Source organism: Corythoichthys intestinalis, chromosome 18, assembly GCF_030265065.1.
Source record: "Corythoichthys intestinalis isolate RoL2023-P3 chromosome 18, ASM3026506v1, whole genome shotgun sequence".
In the NCBI taxonomy this organism is placed as follows: Eukaryota; Metazoa; Chordata; class Actinopteri; order Syngnathiformes; family Syngnathidae; genus Corythoichthys; species Corythoichthys intestinalis.
The window spans coordinates 23,666,174-23,681,303 of NC_080412.1; the positions used below are offsets into that span (position 1 = coordinate 23,666,174).

At 39.5% G+C, this 15,130-nt stretch overlaps 1 protein-coding gene across 2 annotated transcripts in view; it reads right to left on the reverse strand.

The window, feature by feature from the left end:
• prdm15 (PR domain containing 15) overlaps window positions 1–15,130 on the reverse strand; it is a 32,792-nt gene continuing 17,662 nt past the window's right edge. The window contains exons 13-24 of one of the 2 annotated variants that reach the window (XM_057821924.1): window positions 14,849–14,937; window positions 14,642–14,773; window positions 12,285–12,425; window positions 12,041–12,204; window positions 11,668–11,747; window positions 9,448–9,567; window positions 9,236–9,367; window positions 9,081–9,164; window positions 5,528–5,703; window positions 5,366–5,446; window positions 5,052–5,273; window positions 1–987 (exon numbers count right to left, since the gene is read on the reverse strand). In XM_057821924.1, the coding sequence (XP_057677907.1) occupies window positions 451–987; window positions 5,052–5,273; window positions 5,366–5,446; window positions 5,528–5,703; window positions 9,081–9,164; window positions 9,236–9,367; window positions 9,448–9,567; window positions 11,668–11,747; window positions 12,041–12,204; window positions 12,285–12,425; window positions 14,642–14,773; window positions 14,849–14,937 (1,958 nt within the window). In that variant the 3' untranslated portion in view covers window positions 1–450. The remainder of the gene's footprint in view (window positions 988–5,051; window positions 5,274–5,365; window positions 5,447–5,527; window positions 5,704–9,080; window positions 9,165–9,235; window positions 9,368–9,447; window positions 9,568–11,667; window positions 11,748–12,040; window positions 12,205–12,284; window positions 12,426–14,641; window positions 14,774–14,848; window positions 14,938–15,130) is intronic. The other variant, XM_057821923.1, reaches the window with a different exon arrangement.

A 15,130-nucleotide genomic window follows, 5' to 3' on the forward strand; every position in this document is an offset into this window, starting at 1 on the left:
TCCGGGAGAGATTCACTGTTGAGACTCTACTCCTCCATGTTGAGAGGACCCAGCTGAGGTGGTTCGGGCATCTGGCTTGGACAGCTCCAGGACACCTTTCGGAGAGGTGTTCCGGGCTTGTCCTACTGGCGGGATTCACCGGGGACAATCCAGGACACGCTGGAGAGACTATGTCTCTTGGCTGGGGAAAGGGAAGTCTGGGCTTCCCTGCTATAGCAGCTGCCCCCGTGACCTGACCCTGGATTAAGCAATAGATAATGGATGGATGGATGGCACTTTAATTTACGATAGTCAATTCTACAGTTTAATTTTTCAGAATTAACAAAGAAAAAACTAAATGACTTCCATGGCACTGGATAGGCATCAGGGTGACGATTAAATCTATGTACAAGTGATAAAATTTACAATAAGTGTCTATACATGTGTTAGCTTGAGGTGGCCAGCACCTCATTAGTAGCTGAACATCTGCTGTGCAGTGCCGCTTTGCTGCTGTGGCGTGGGCGGCTGACTCTGGCCTGTCCGCTCCCTCTCGGGCCCTTGACTCTCGACCTCGTGAACCTTCGCCTGGGTACCTCCGACCACAGGGGCGACCTGGCCGCCCTCGGCCGCCAGTACTGGCCTCCAGGCCATAGTCTGGGATTCAAGCTGCTGGCCCATGGGGTTGACAAGAGCGGCAAGGTTGATAAAATGTGCGACAGACTGTGTCGACGGTCCCCCCGTGTGGCCGACAGATTCTTGGACAAGGTCGGTAGGCCTGTTGTGAAGCATGGCTGAGCCGCTGACAGAGTCGAAGGTGACAGTGAGGATGGAGTTGTCCAGTGAGATTGGCCGGTCCCCGGCTGTCAGGTGTCCGACGGCTACGGGCTGAAGGCTGGTGAACTGGGCGGTATTTGGGCTGGTGATTGGTGTGACCGTGATGTTGCTCAGCCCAACTGAGTTGTTCTGGGAGGAAGTGGTTGGAGCGTTGGGGTCAGCGAGAACCACCACCTGAGATGAAGCAGATTTTTGTTGTTGTTGTTTTAAGAAAAACATCTTCTACTTGGTAACTATATGTAATCGATGCTGATAAAAGTCTGTTGATAAAGTCTCTGTAAAGTTGTTTTTCATGATTTGTTTCTGAATACATCAAATATGTTCGAAAATACAAGCTGAAAAGTTTTGCAAAGATTGAAGACAATTGTGATCTGGCAAAGCAAATTGAGTTGGATCTTGTTTATCAAAGCATAAAATGGATAAAGGGTTTCTATACTCACATCAATAGAACACAAGTTATTGTGGTATGAAAAATTATCTGAACCGTTTGGAATTTCTCACATTTCTGCATAAAATCATCATCAAACATGATTTGATCTCTGTCAAAATCACACAGATGAAAAAACAGTGTCTGCTTTAACTAAGACCACCCAAACATTTATAGGTTTTCATATATTAATGAGGATAGCATGCAAACAATGACCGAAGGGGGAAAAATAAGTAGGTGAATCATCACATTTAATGTTTTGTGCCCCCCCAGGCAGCAGTAACTTCAAACAGACGCTTCCTGTAGCTGCAGATGAGTCTAGCACATCCATCAGGACTAATCTTGGCCCATTCTTCTCCACAAAGCTGCTTAGCTCAGTCAGATTCCTGGGATGCCCGGCATGAATCACTGTCTTTAAGTCATGCCACAGCATCTCAATGGAGTTCAAGTCTGGACTTTGACTTGGCCACTCCAGAACGTGCATTTTGTTCATCTGAAACCATTCTCAAGTTAAAGTTTTGGATCATTGTCTTGTTGCAGCAGCCATCCTCTTTTTAGCTTCAACTGTCTGACAGACAGCCTCAGGTTTTTCTGCAAAAAATCCTGATGAACTTTTGAATTAATTCTTCCATTAATGATTGCAAGTTGTCCAAATCATGATGCTCCCTCCACAACGCTTCCTGGAGGGGATGAGGTGTAGATGTTGGTGAGCTGTTCCATTCTTCCCTCAAAGATGACGTTGTGTGCTACTCCCAAACAAATCAACTTTGGTTTCATCAGTCCACAAATTATTTTTAAGTTTTTTTTAGACAGTGGCTTTCTCCGTGGAGTCCTCCCATGAACACCATTCTTGGCCATAGTTTTACATATAGTTGATGTTAGGGGTGCAACGGTTCACTTAGCCCACGGTTCGGTTTGAACCTTGGTTTTGGGATCACGGTTTCGGTTTGCGTTTTGCTTTTTTTTTTTAAACTGCCTTTAATTTTCTTTAAAAAAAAAAAAAAAAGAAATAAACACTTAAAATATAAACATTTTCCACTGTTAAAATGCCTCTTAGCTCTTTGGCTAGTGTAGTGACTGACTACTGAAATACACACACAGTAGTAAAAAAGTTACTTGGCAAAACTACTGGTGATACCTTTCATACTGGTGATACCTTTCATGTTTTTTTTTCATTAAAAAAGAAAAAAAAACAAACAAACCCAAAAACATAGTAACCTTTCCTATGTTTGGAGGTCATTTAATGTTGTGAATCAACTGTTAAAGTTGATAAAATTGCTCCCGTTTTTGCATTAGTTCCCTTCTGTCTACTTTCGACATGTGAAAATTTTATAACTGTTTCATCCTTTAAAGATAGACTCAAGATTTTGCCGATTTAGGAGTATTTTAGATAAAAAGTTGCTCAGGTTCGCTTGGAATGTTTATTACAACAGAGCCTTTCTGAGAAGTTTACTGCTCTAAAATGGCGGCTGTTTACTAACGCTACCAAGTCTGTCATTTTGCATATAGTTCTATATGCATGAGTTATCTAGGCGTAGATTGTATGCTGTCGGCTACAGTCAGGAAATATTGGAGCCACCTAGCCTAGCATCGCGTTTGCTACAGCGTCTCAACAAACACTCTTCCTTGTCTGTGTCTGACTTTTCTCGCGTCATTCAACCAACGTATTAACGAACATTGTCTCGTTGCAGAAACGGAGACCAAATCCGAACGGATGAAAAAAAAAAAAAAAAAAAAATGCACGAAAAACGTGCAGATTTTGAACGTAACGTACGGCGTACACATTTAAAAATCAGCGCTCACTTGTACAAATTACTACGAGACCGTACAACTTGACAGGTATGAATTATAGTGGACCATCACAGTTAAGTAGTAGCACTCTGTAGCACGGGACGTCCAACTATCAGTGGTCAGGGCGAAACTATGTGCTTTAGCGAAATCATCTTCGATGGCTTTGCGTGCCATTTCATAAATGTCGGGGATTACGTTGTTGGAGAAATATGTCCGCGAGGGAACAATGTAACGCGGGTCAAGCGTTGCAAATAAATTGACAAAGCCCGCCGTGTGTTTTCACTGGTATCATCTTTGGGGTTGTCCTGCCCTGAGAAAGTGATATCTGTGGGTGATGCCGGCTGAGGTGCCGGAGTCATGTTATAAAAGTGTTGCCATTAGCATGGTGAACAAGCTCTGAGCAATGCTTGCAATGTTTTTTTGTTTCAATATTTTCTCTCCCTCCGCATTGCAGTCCACGGGGAAACCAAAATGTTGCCACACCGCAGATTTGAAAGAAGCCGGTGCTTCCTCAAAATTCGGTCTCTCCACTCCTCCGCTTGCCATAGCTATTTGTTTTCTGTCTTGTTTCACTTTCACTTCGCTCGTAAGCGAGAGAGGGCGTTACTCGGCTTCTATTACACAGGTGCTTGACAGCGATACGACATTTACTTGCGGGGCGGGAATTTCTCCACAGCGGTGCTTCACGTAACACACAGGCACACAGAGGAATTTCTCCACAGCGGTGCTTCACGTCACACACAGGCACACAGAGCTCGATCAATTCATTCCACAAGCGTTCGGAATACATTAATAGCAAAACCGAAAAGGTGCGGTTCATAAAGGTGTATTGAACCGTACAGGGCGAACCGTACGGTTCGGCTTTGAACCGCAAACCGTTGCACCGCTAGTTGATGTGTGCACAGAGACATTGGACTGTGGAAGTGATTTCTGTAAATCTTTAGCAGACACTCTAGGGTTCTTTTTTACCTCTCTGAGTATTCTGCGCGGAACTGTTGAAGGCATCTTTGGTGGACGGCCGCTCCTTGGGAGAGAAGCAACAGTGCCAATCTCTCTCCATTTGTAGACAACTTCTCTGACTGTCGATTGATGAACATCCAGACTTTTCGAGATGGTTTAGTATCCTTTAGCTGCTTTATACAAATCAACAATCCTTGATCACAGGTCTTCAGACAGCTCTTTTGACCGAGCCATGATGCACATCAGACAATGCTTCTCATCAAGACAAGTCTTAGCAGGTATGTGTTTTATAGTGAGTAGGGCAGCTTTAAACCACTCATCAGTGATTTGGCACACACCTTGTTTGGTAAAAATTGGTTTCAATTGCTTTTTAAGTTTCCTTAGGCAGAGGGTTCATTTACTCATTTTTTCCCCTTCTGTCATTGCTTGCATGCTATCCTCATTAAAATATTAAACCTATACATTTTAGGGTGGTTTAGTTAAAGCAGACACTGTTTTTACATCTGTGTGGTTTCGACAAAGATCAGATCACATTTGATGGTGATTTTATGCAGAAATGTGAGAAATTCCAAAATGTTTAGATACTTTTTCATACCACTGTAATTTATTTTTGATAGTAAATTTATATTGTTTTATGTTGAGTGCGCAGGTGCATGGAGTCCACTGAATTGGACATGTCTAACTTCAGAAAAAAAATCGTATCTTTAAAAAAAAAAAAAAAAAAAAAAAAAGGACATTATTTTCATGTCCTAAGAATAATAACAACAAAACAGAAAAATATCTTGACCAAGGATTTTATATTCAACATGATGATGAGCAAATTCTGGGCAGGAAATGCATTCAATGATACTCCCATTAGTTTTAGCAGAATTGCAACTTCCTCGTTCATAACAACTTGACCAATGTCCACCACTATAGCATGCAGGTGACCATCCAGATATGCCCACAAGCTACATTATACTGTGAAACGGCTAGTCAGACGGGCCACGAAAGTTTTCAACCACTTATTTTCCATAGGGTAAGCTCTAGAAAAAGAAATTAGCGAAAAAATATACCACACCTGTTGGATACTTTGCACTGCAGAGCTCGTTTCTGTTTCTTCGCCTATAACAACAGTGTTGAATTCTGGCAGAGTTTCAGGATGCTGCTCTTCAAAATCAACATAATCATCTGATCCGGAGAGTTCTGACTCTGGTGTAACTCTAAGCTTCTTCTTGGCATGGCGTGCAGTTCGGCTAAGTCTTTCATGAGTTTGGCCATCTTTTTCCAGTGTCAGGCTTGGCTGAGGTGGAATAAGATTATTCATTCCAACAATTCTGATAATCATATGACAAAACAATTACACCAATACAAGGTGTGGTGACTTTATCTGACCTGCACGACGTTGATGGGCGAGTCATTGATTGTCTGGGATTCCTGTAGCTCATCAAAATCCTCAATTCTCACAGGCACAACCTTGAGACACAAAAGCAAACAACAGGCAAGTTAATGTGTAATGGCACACCTAAGTCAAACTAAATAAGCATTGCTGCTCACTTCAGGGTGTTTGCGTCGCAAGTGTCGATTCATTGAGGCCCTCGTGGAAACCTTGGTGCCGCAGATGTAACACGACTGGGCCTCTACCTTCTCATGGGTCAAGTGCACATGCTTCTGCAGCATGTACTCTGTCAGATACTTCTTATCGCAGGTAGCGCAAGTCCACGTTTTTCCCACTGTAGAAAAAGAGGAAACATTGGAGTGGCTTGATGAGCTACTGGTCAATTTAAACAATGTAATATAATTCCTACAAGAGGCAAATTATGTTTTTTTTTAAGTTCCACCAAATAAGATAAGTTTTCATCTGCAGGGAAACCTATTTCGGGGGAAAAATGTTGTTGATCATGTTTTCTTTTTTGATACTGTAGGTTTAATGTTTTTTGTGGGTTCGGTTTTTTGGCTGCTTTTGGTTCTTCGAACTAAAATTAATTTGTCATAAAACCAAAACTGGGTTAAATGCACTGGCCAAATAATGCAGTAAAATCACAGAGGATTAGGAATGAGGCCTAATGGTAAAATTGAACAAGAGGAGCACTCAAAGAGCATACTGCTGCCTAAGCTGCCAAATTCAAAGCATTGTCATATTCTTGATAGCCAGTATAGTTTCTTGTTAAGCTCCGAACAACTTGGCCAAATTCCTTGTAAAATAGGTTCTGTTCATGAAACTTCTGTACGGCGTCTATTTCTCAAACTAAAGACTAATGTACTTGTCCTCTTGCTTGGTTGTGCAGCGGGGCCTCCCACTTCTTTTTCTACTCTGGTTAGAGCCTGTTTGTGCTGTTCTCTGAAGGGAGTAGTACACACCGTTGTAGGAGATCCTCAGTTTCTTGGCAATTTCTCGCATTGAATAGCCTTCATTTCTTAGAACAAGAATAGACTGTCGAGTTTCACATGAAAGTTATCTTTTTCTAGCCATTCTGAAAGTTTAATCACACCCATAAATGTGATGCTCCAGATAATTGACTAGCTCAAAGAAAGGTCAGTTTTATAGCTTCTGTAACCAGCTAAACGGTTTTCTTCTGTGCTAACATACTAGCACAAGAGGTTTCTAAACATCCATTAGCCTTCTAACGCAATTAGCAAACACAATGTACTATTAGAACACTGGAGTGCTGGTTGCTGGAAATGCGCCTCTATACACCTATGTAGATATTGCATTGAAAACCAGACATTTGCAGTTAAAATAGTCATTTACCACGGTAACAATGTATGGGGTGCATTTCCGATTAGTTTAATGTTATCTTTAAAAAACAAAACAGTGCTTTCCCTTAAAAAATTAGGGACCCCAAACTTTTGAACGGCTGTTTATTCTGTTTCAAATTACAGATACCCTGGTAGGTATCAATTAGATTAAGGACAAATTATATATTGCGATACAAAACGCCATGTTACACAACGAGTTTGAAATGCATGCGCTGCCAATAACAGTCAGAAGTTGTCCAATGTCCAGCATTGACATTAAGTACGCACGCAGCGACACCCTGTGGCCAGACCCGGCTGATCTCCTTGGGAGTGCCCACAGTACTGGTCAGACAGTACAGTCCCCAGCAGAGGGATTGAAATGGAGACACTCTCCAAAAGAAATGGGGATCCTAACCTAGTCAAGAGAAATCCACTTGAGTGGTGGAAAGAGAAGACATGTGCTTAACCCATACTTACCTCAGTGAGTTTTTTTAAATGTAATAAGTAGGGCTGTCAAAATTATCGCGTTAACGCGCGGTAATTATTTTTTTAAATTAATCACGTTAAAATATTTGACGTAATTAACGCACATGTCCCGCTCAGACAGTATTCTGCCTTTTGGTAAGTTTCACAGCAAGGCTTTTTGTGCTGCAGCACAACAGCGAACTCTTGTGGTCGCTTTGCGACATGGTTTATTTTTTTTCTTGCCAGTTCATATACGTTGTAATGTTGTGCTTATATGATCCTTGGACAAGATTTGTCCGTAAGTATGGTTGTTGTAAAGAATGTACATATTATGTTCGTAAGCGAAATGTTCTATTTTTTGTATAAGACGCTTTTTGTTTATGTTTAGTGAACCCGTATAGCGTGCTAAGCTAACGTTGTTGCTAATGCAATGCTTGTGTACTTTTTTTGTTGTAGTTTTATGACGGTCTAAAGAGGACAATGGTTTGAGACTATTTTATTAATAAATCAGATGAAAAAGGAAGAAGTCTGATTATTAAGGCGTCGTTCACTAGCTGTCTAGCTTTGGAAAAAGTAGACGCTTTGGAGTGAGGACAGCATTGACAGATTTAAATGACAGTAGAGTGAAATGCCCACTACAGTCCTTAAGTACCGTATGTTGAATTTACAGTGGGGAGAACAAGTATTTAATACACTGCCAATGGATTTTCCCATTGGCAGTGTATCAAATACTTGTTCTCCCCACTGTATATATCCATCTTGTGTCTTATCTTTCCATTCCAACAATTTATTTTACAGAATATATATAATTTACAGAAAAATATGGCATATTTTATAGATAGTTTGAATTGCGATTAATTGCGATTAATTACGATTAATTAATTTTTAAGCTGTAATTAACTCGATTAAAAATTTTAATCGTTTGACAGCCCTAGTAATAAGGTTAGAATTAAAAAACATATTAGTCTCATTTATTTATAGTAAATAACAAAAATCGGATATTTGAACAAGAGTGGGTCGATCCACTGAAGTGCGATTGGAAAAAATCCACACACGCTCTTTCTCATGCATGTGTAACCCACGTGAGGTATACAGTAGTGCTGCAAAGATTAATCGATTAACTCGAGTAGTTCGATTAGAAAAAAAGCTTCAAATCAAATTTTGCTTCTTAGAGGATTCGAGGAATTAGTGACGTTCTAATGCATTTAGATTTATTGATTTGGGTGGATAAACTGCCCTCTAGTGGCAACAGTGAATATGCCATAACTCGTCTAACATGGCTCAATCCAGCTGCTCCCCGTTAAGACCAACACAAGGTATGTTTTTGTTTGCTCTAATATGTATGTTTACGCATTCGTTATTGAGCAGTATAGTATATTTAGCAGTTTTTTTTGTGGGCATACGTGTTTGAATAATTTGCTTAGAGTATTGTATTAAAAAAAAAAGTTAGCATTTTGTAGCATTTAAGCTAGTGGACTTTTGCAATGATTGTCCTTTTGTTGTACTTACTGTATATCCACATTTAGTTAATGTTTTTTGTACTTTTTCAGGCTAAGCTTAGGTATGTTAGTTTTTTAAATGCATTGATTGCTCTTGTGAAATAAAAGTGCAATCTTGCATAGTTTGAAGAAACACTCAGGAATTGTATTTTGTATTCGCATTCAATGCTCTTTTAAAAGTGTAATCTTAGCAAGCCAATCTAAATATTATTGCTAATATAAACACTTGTTTATATGTTTTACATATCCTAAAATGTATTCTGCAATGCATTAAGTGTTCATAATCTGATTACTCGATTATTCAAACGAAGTAATTAATGCATTAATCGATTACCTAAATAATCGATAGCTGCAGCCCTAGTATACAGTATTACTGTACCAAGATTGATAATCCAAAGGATCATTACCTGTATGAATCAGTTTGTGTGTCTCAAGAGTTGCTCTTTCACTGAATGTCTTGCCGCACAGCTCACACATGAAGTCCTTTATACCTTGACAAAAACAGAAAAAAATATGCAATCAATTGTTCATTTTATTACAGCACTTTCAAATGATAACTCACCTGTATGTCGCTTAAAGTGTTTTAGCATGTTGACTTTCTGGGCAAACTTGCGGTTACACTCCTTACATTCATACTCTTTGATACCCTTGTGCAACTTCATGTGGTGTCGGAGAGCATGCTTGGTTTTCATGCCTGTGCAGGACATACAGTACAGGAGGTTGTAGCGTGTTGAAATAATCCAAATAAAAGGCAGTCATACAATAGGAGTTGACCTTTCCCACACTCTGCACACAGGAAGTCTCGGATGTCGTCGTGGACCCTCAGGTGCTCTTTCAGCATGTCCTTCCTTGCAAAGGATTTGCCACACTTGTCACAGCTGTGGCTCTTCACCCCTGCAGGATGTAATGAGAATGATGCATCTCATCCGCATTGTGTACTTAAAGAGAGAGATGACATCTTTTATCGTGTGCATCTCAGTGAAAAGAACCGTGTTTAATGAATTGGGAGAAGAAAAAAACCGACAGATTTTCATTTTTCTGATGTACTATATTTCGGAGAAAAACGTAATTATTTCCAGGAAGTGTTTGGCCTTAGTGCAGACATGTTATTAATGTCTGTCAATCAACTATTTTTGCCTATTAAATGCGAGCATCCCAGATTTTCCGCCATTCTTTGAGACATCATCAGTACTCATTAACAAACATCCACCGATATGAGAGTTTCAATGGCCGATAGATTTAAAAAAAAAAAAAAAAAAAAAAAAAAAAAAAGCAGATTTTGTGAGCCAATATACTTTTTTTTAAAAATTAAGTTGATTATGGAAAGCAAATGAAAAATTTAAATGTGTATATTAGAAGTTGCCACTTCCTTTTGTAACATTGGCCACTAGATGGTACAAAATTACAATTAACATCATCACACATACAGTGAACATAACAGTTATCCTATTACATTGGCGATACTATAAATCGGCCGATCTTGAAAAAAAACCCCCAAAAAAAACAAAGACATATTGGCCCGATATATTTTTTTAAATATCGGCTGGCCAACATATCGGTCAACCTTTATAGGAAGGATCATCACCCAAATAGTCAACATAACAGTTATCCTATTCTATAAGTTGTACTGTATATCGGCTGATCTTGGCAAAAACTATATTATTATTATATTACTATAAAATATATTGGCTGTCCAATATATCAGTCGACCTTCATAAGTAAGATCATCACCCAAATAGTGAACATAACAGTTATCCTATTATATTGGCTATTTATCGACAGCTGTAGGAAAAAGTCCATATATCGGCCCAATTTATCAGTCGGTCGATCTGTACTCCTTATCACTAGCATGTGTGCGTGTGTAAAACTGACATCACAAAATGGCTGCGCCTGTAAGCAGTGTTATTTTTTTGTATATTTTGAACAAGTCTATTGCATAAAAGTTGTTTACTGTACACTAGGTGTTGTCTGTCCCTTTAGTATGAAAAAAAAACATTTTTACAACCGCTAGCAAAAAGTATGTAATCACCAGTCTTGGACGAGCACTCACTCAGACATTTTATTATGTAGAACAAACTCCGATAAAAAGCTTGAAAAAATAATGAATTAGTTCAAAAGTGCAACTCCTTGGCATTCAGAAACACTATAAGAAATGAATAAAAAACATTGTGGTGGTCAGTAAATGTTACTTTTATAGAGCAAGTGCAGGGAAATAAATATAGTACCACTCCATTCTGAAGAAATAAAATATGGAATCACTGTATTTTGAGTAGAAAATACAGACACACCCAGTCAATTTCCTTTCCTTAATTGGGCCCCTGCATCAGATTAGATCTGCTCGTTAGTCAACAGTTAAAAACGGTGCAGTTATCACAACATGGAGGGCCGCTGGACCAGGTGGATTCACAAGAATCATGGCGCCAACAAGAGAGATGTCTCTTGAGACCAAGGAGAGGATTATCAAACTTCTTGAAGAAGGTAACGCTGCACGTATGGTTGCCATAGATGTGGGCTGTTCACAGTCAGTTGGACCAAGTACAAACAGCATGGCAAGGTTGTTAAAGTTAAGCGTACTGGTAGACCGAGGAAGACATCCAAACGTCATGACAAACAACTAAAGGCCATATGTCTTGAAAACAGAAGATTTAAAAGACAAATGAATAAGAAATGATTTGACGATGATTGAAACATTTCTACTTTTGATCGTAGCGCTACCAAGCTTCTCTGTGAAGATCAAAGCTACAAACTTGACCAAACGCAAGATTGACAGATTGGCCGCACTGCTTAGCATGAGGAAGGGTGAGAGGCTGTGTCGCTGTACGAGCATGAAGCAGATAAAAATATTTTTTTAAAAATTAAAAACCCGATCCTTTTCACCCGATTCCAATCCTCTGAAAAATGGCGCAATCGGCTCGATTTACATGACTGGATCGGGACACCCCCATATTTGGAGATTTTAATATCAAATGATTTACTGCAGATGCATAATCTCACCAGTGTGGATGATCTTGTGCCTCTCCAGGTTCCCGATACTATTGAAGATTCTCCCACAAACTTCACAGGGATGGATATACCTTTAGATGAGGATAAGTGCGTGAAAATGCTATATGTCGGTGCAGGCAAATGCAATATGTCAAGGACCATTTTTAGATCCTAACAAGTGATTTAAAAGTGAGACATGTTGCTTATAATTGTAGTCCTATTTTAACTTGTCCAGCTTTTGGACAGGCCATTCATCCATTTTCTACTCCTTATCCTGCCCAGGTACACTTGAGACACACAAAGAACCCTTCAAATTCACATGAAAATGAACCTAAACCTCAGGAGAAATTCCAAAAATCACTAGTAAAAGCACAATTCTGCTTACTTTTGCACGGCAGGGTCAGGCAGCTGCTCTCTGTGGATGACAAGGTGAGCGTTGTAAGTAGCTTTGAGTGCAAAGCGTCGATTGCATATAGCGCAGCCGTAGCCTCGCTCTTTATGCTGTTCAGTGATGTGCTTAAGGTATTCTCGGCCTTTGGCAAATGACATCTGTAAGCAGAAAAGACAATCAATCTTAACTAATCAAGTTCAAATCTTGAAATTGTTCGGTTGAACGGGGCAGAGCTAACTTGACATTTCTTGCAGTTGTACTTGTGGCGCTCAGGGTCATTGACATCTTCTTCATCATCCTTCTCGTCGCTGTCACCTGCTGAAATTCCGATCTTCTTGATGAAGTCCTCCCTTTCCTGCTCATCCATTAAGGCTATATCCTGCCGTAAGAAAAAAAAAAAACTTATTTCAGCTGTGTCTAATGTGAACCTTATTTGATATGTTAGGAAAAGACTTGCCTCTACACTCAGTAATATTATTGTATGAAATTATTGTGATAATATTGTAACTTGTCACTTGATGTTCGTTTCCTAGAGGTTTCTTGTGCTCCACTCAGTCTTTTTTTGTAGTGGAAAATTGCTAATTTAATATGACAGGTTCATTAAAATTTAATTTCATTAATGTTAGATTCTGATAGCGAAAACATCGTCTGTCACATGCTATCAAATTAATAACACTAGTAAGTACATGAAGAGGAGTAGCCTGCTTATCGTGGTTTTGTGAGCAACCGACAGAGCTGTTGCTACCTCTTTAGGTAACCTAAGCTGAGAAGTTAGAGGGTATCCTCACACCCTAATATTACAAGTCACAAAATTAATTTTTCATTTTTTTTTTTTACAGTGATTTTATTAATAAAAACCGAACTGTTTAGGGTGTACTGCACAACTTTTTCCACTGCTCACCTATGGACCAGATACATTTCCAAATCCATGCAGAGGCTAAATGTAGCCTACAATGATGCCCTGAGGCTGTTACTGCGTGTGCCTAGATGGAACAGCGCCAGCCAGTTATTTGTTACTTCTGGGTTACCCACTTTTAAGGCGCTTTTAACAAATTTGATGTGCAGTTTCATGTGTCGGTTAGATGTACAGCTTCATGTGTAGGTTAAATGAGTCTGAAACTAAAATTCTAATGAAATTAAAAGACCCTACAAAAAGCTTTGGATGTGGTGTGCCTCAGGACTCTGTCCTCGGACCCCTACTCTTCATCATCTACCTCCTTCCCATTGGCAACATTTGGCAACAACTACCGCAGCAGTGTGAAACACGAGTCGCACCTGGCACTTTGCAATCTGTTTGCTAACATGCCACCAGTAGAAAACCGAATCTAACAAAATGGCACGCTCAGAGTTGACCAAGAGAAGAAATGTGGACATTGAAAATCGCCGCTTCAATGAGGAATGGACTGACAAATATGCGTCCATGATACCAACTGCAAGTACCAAACCTGTGTGCTTAATATGCTTAAAGACAGTTGCTGTGTTAAAAAGAGAAAATGTGAAACACCATTATTTTAAAGATCACAGCTCTTTTGAAGATAAGTTTCCTCCTAAATCAGATTTGAGAGGGCAAGAAATTTACAGGTTAAAGCAGTCATATGAAGAGTCGAACAAACTTATTGACAAATCTATCACACAGCTACAAATTGCAAAGGAGTGTTCACTCAGAGTGTCGTGGGTGTTGGCCAAACATAAGAAGCCGTTCTCTGATGGAGAAATAGTAAAAGACTGTATGACTGAAGTGATGGCAGGAATGTTCGAGGGAAAAGAAAAGTAGGAAATGACAACAAAACTCAAATCTCACTCTCAAATTCATCAACCACAAATCGCATTGAAGTACTGGCTGATGATGTGAGTAAACAGCGTTGTGACCCCCAAATGCCATTTCTTTCATTGAGCAGTTTTTTACAGTTAAAGTTACTGTCAATAATTATTATCTTTGCACCTTAATGACAGAGCTTGTCATTTATGTTCTGTACATGCGAACATGTACTGTAGTACTTGCATTCTTTTTGTTTTTGTCCAGCAGTGTTTTGCAGTTACAAAATGTACTGCCAATAGTTATTGTTTGCACCTTAAGAAAAGATATTATCAATTATTTAGTGTACATGTGTAAACATTGTACTTGCATGTTTGTTTGTTGTTTTTTTTTAGTATTTTTAAGTAAAAAAAATGTTTTGTTATTTTTATTTAATCAGAATGTGCATTGTATTTTTGTTTGGTCAAAAGAAAACCACCTTTCCCACCTTCGACCTACAAATAAATGGACCCATGCTTGTATGAACAAAATAATTGTGGACCTCCAAAATTTGTATTTGAGGACCCCTGGTTAATAGCAATAACTGTGCCAAAAGCAGTTTTCTCTGCATTTCATTGGTTTTAGGAGGATAGACTCCCCCCAAACAAATTTTTTTTTTTTTTTCATAAAATACTGGCTCGGTGGCAACCTTCATGTCAGGGAGTTCCGGCAAGAAATTGTAGGAACTTTCACCCTTGCTGATATGTCCTCCTTTTTGGAACACACTCCCATGTGTTCGCGAATGCTTGCCATTTAACTAACGAGAATAGGCTACAAATGTCCTAGAGTAGATGTCTCACCTTAAAGTGAACATGAATGTGATCCCGAAGCACGTCCACTCGGAAGAACTTGCGGCCGCAGATCTCACAGATGTACTTCTTATCGCCATGAGTTAGCAGATGTTTGTTCATGTTACTGCGGCAGGAGAACACCTGCTCATGCATATGAGAACAATGGTCAACTCTGGGATCCTGAGCGAATGTTAGAGTTGCAGGCAGAGAACTCACTTTGCTACAAATGGGACATGGTGATGGTTCTTTTCTGTACTTTGTGGCTTCTTCTCCATTGGTCTCTTCTCTCTTCATTTGTTTTGGACCTGGTAAAACGTACAATATTTTGTCCGATCTTTTCTTACGGTATCAAAACAGCACATGTGTAAAGTCCATGAGACATATGGACAATGGCAATATTCTCTCACACTCTATATCTTTCTTTCACAGGCAACACACACACTACTGGATCTGCATTGTTATTTTGTCATTGCACCAACAGTGGGGCAAATAACCACT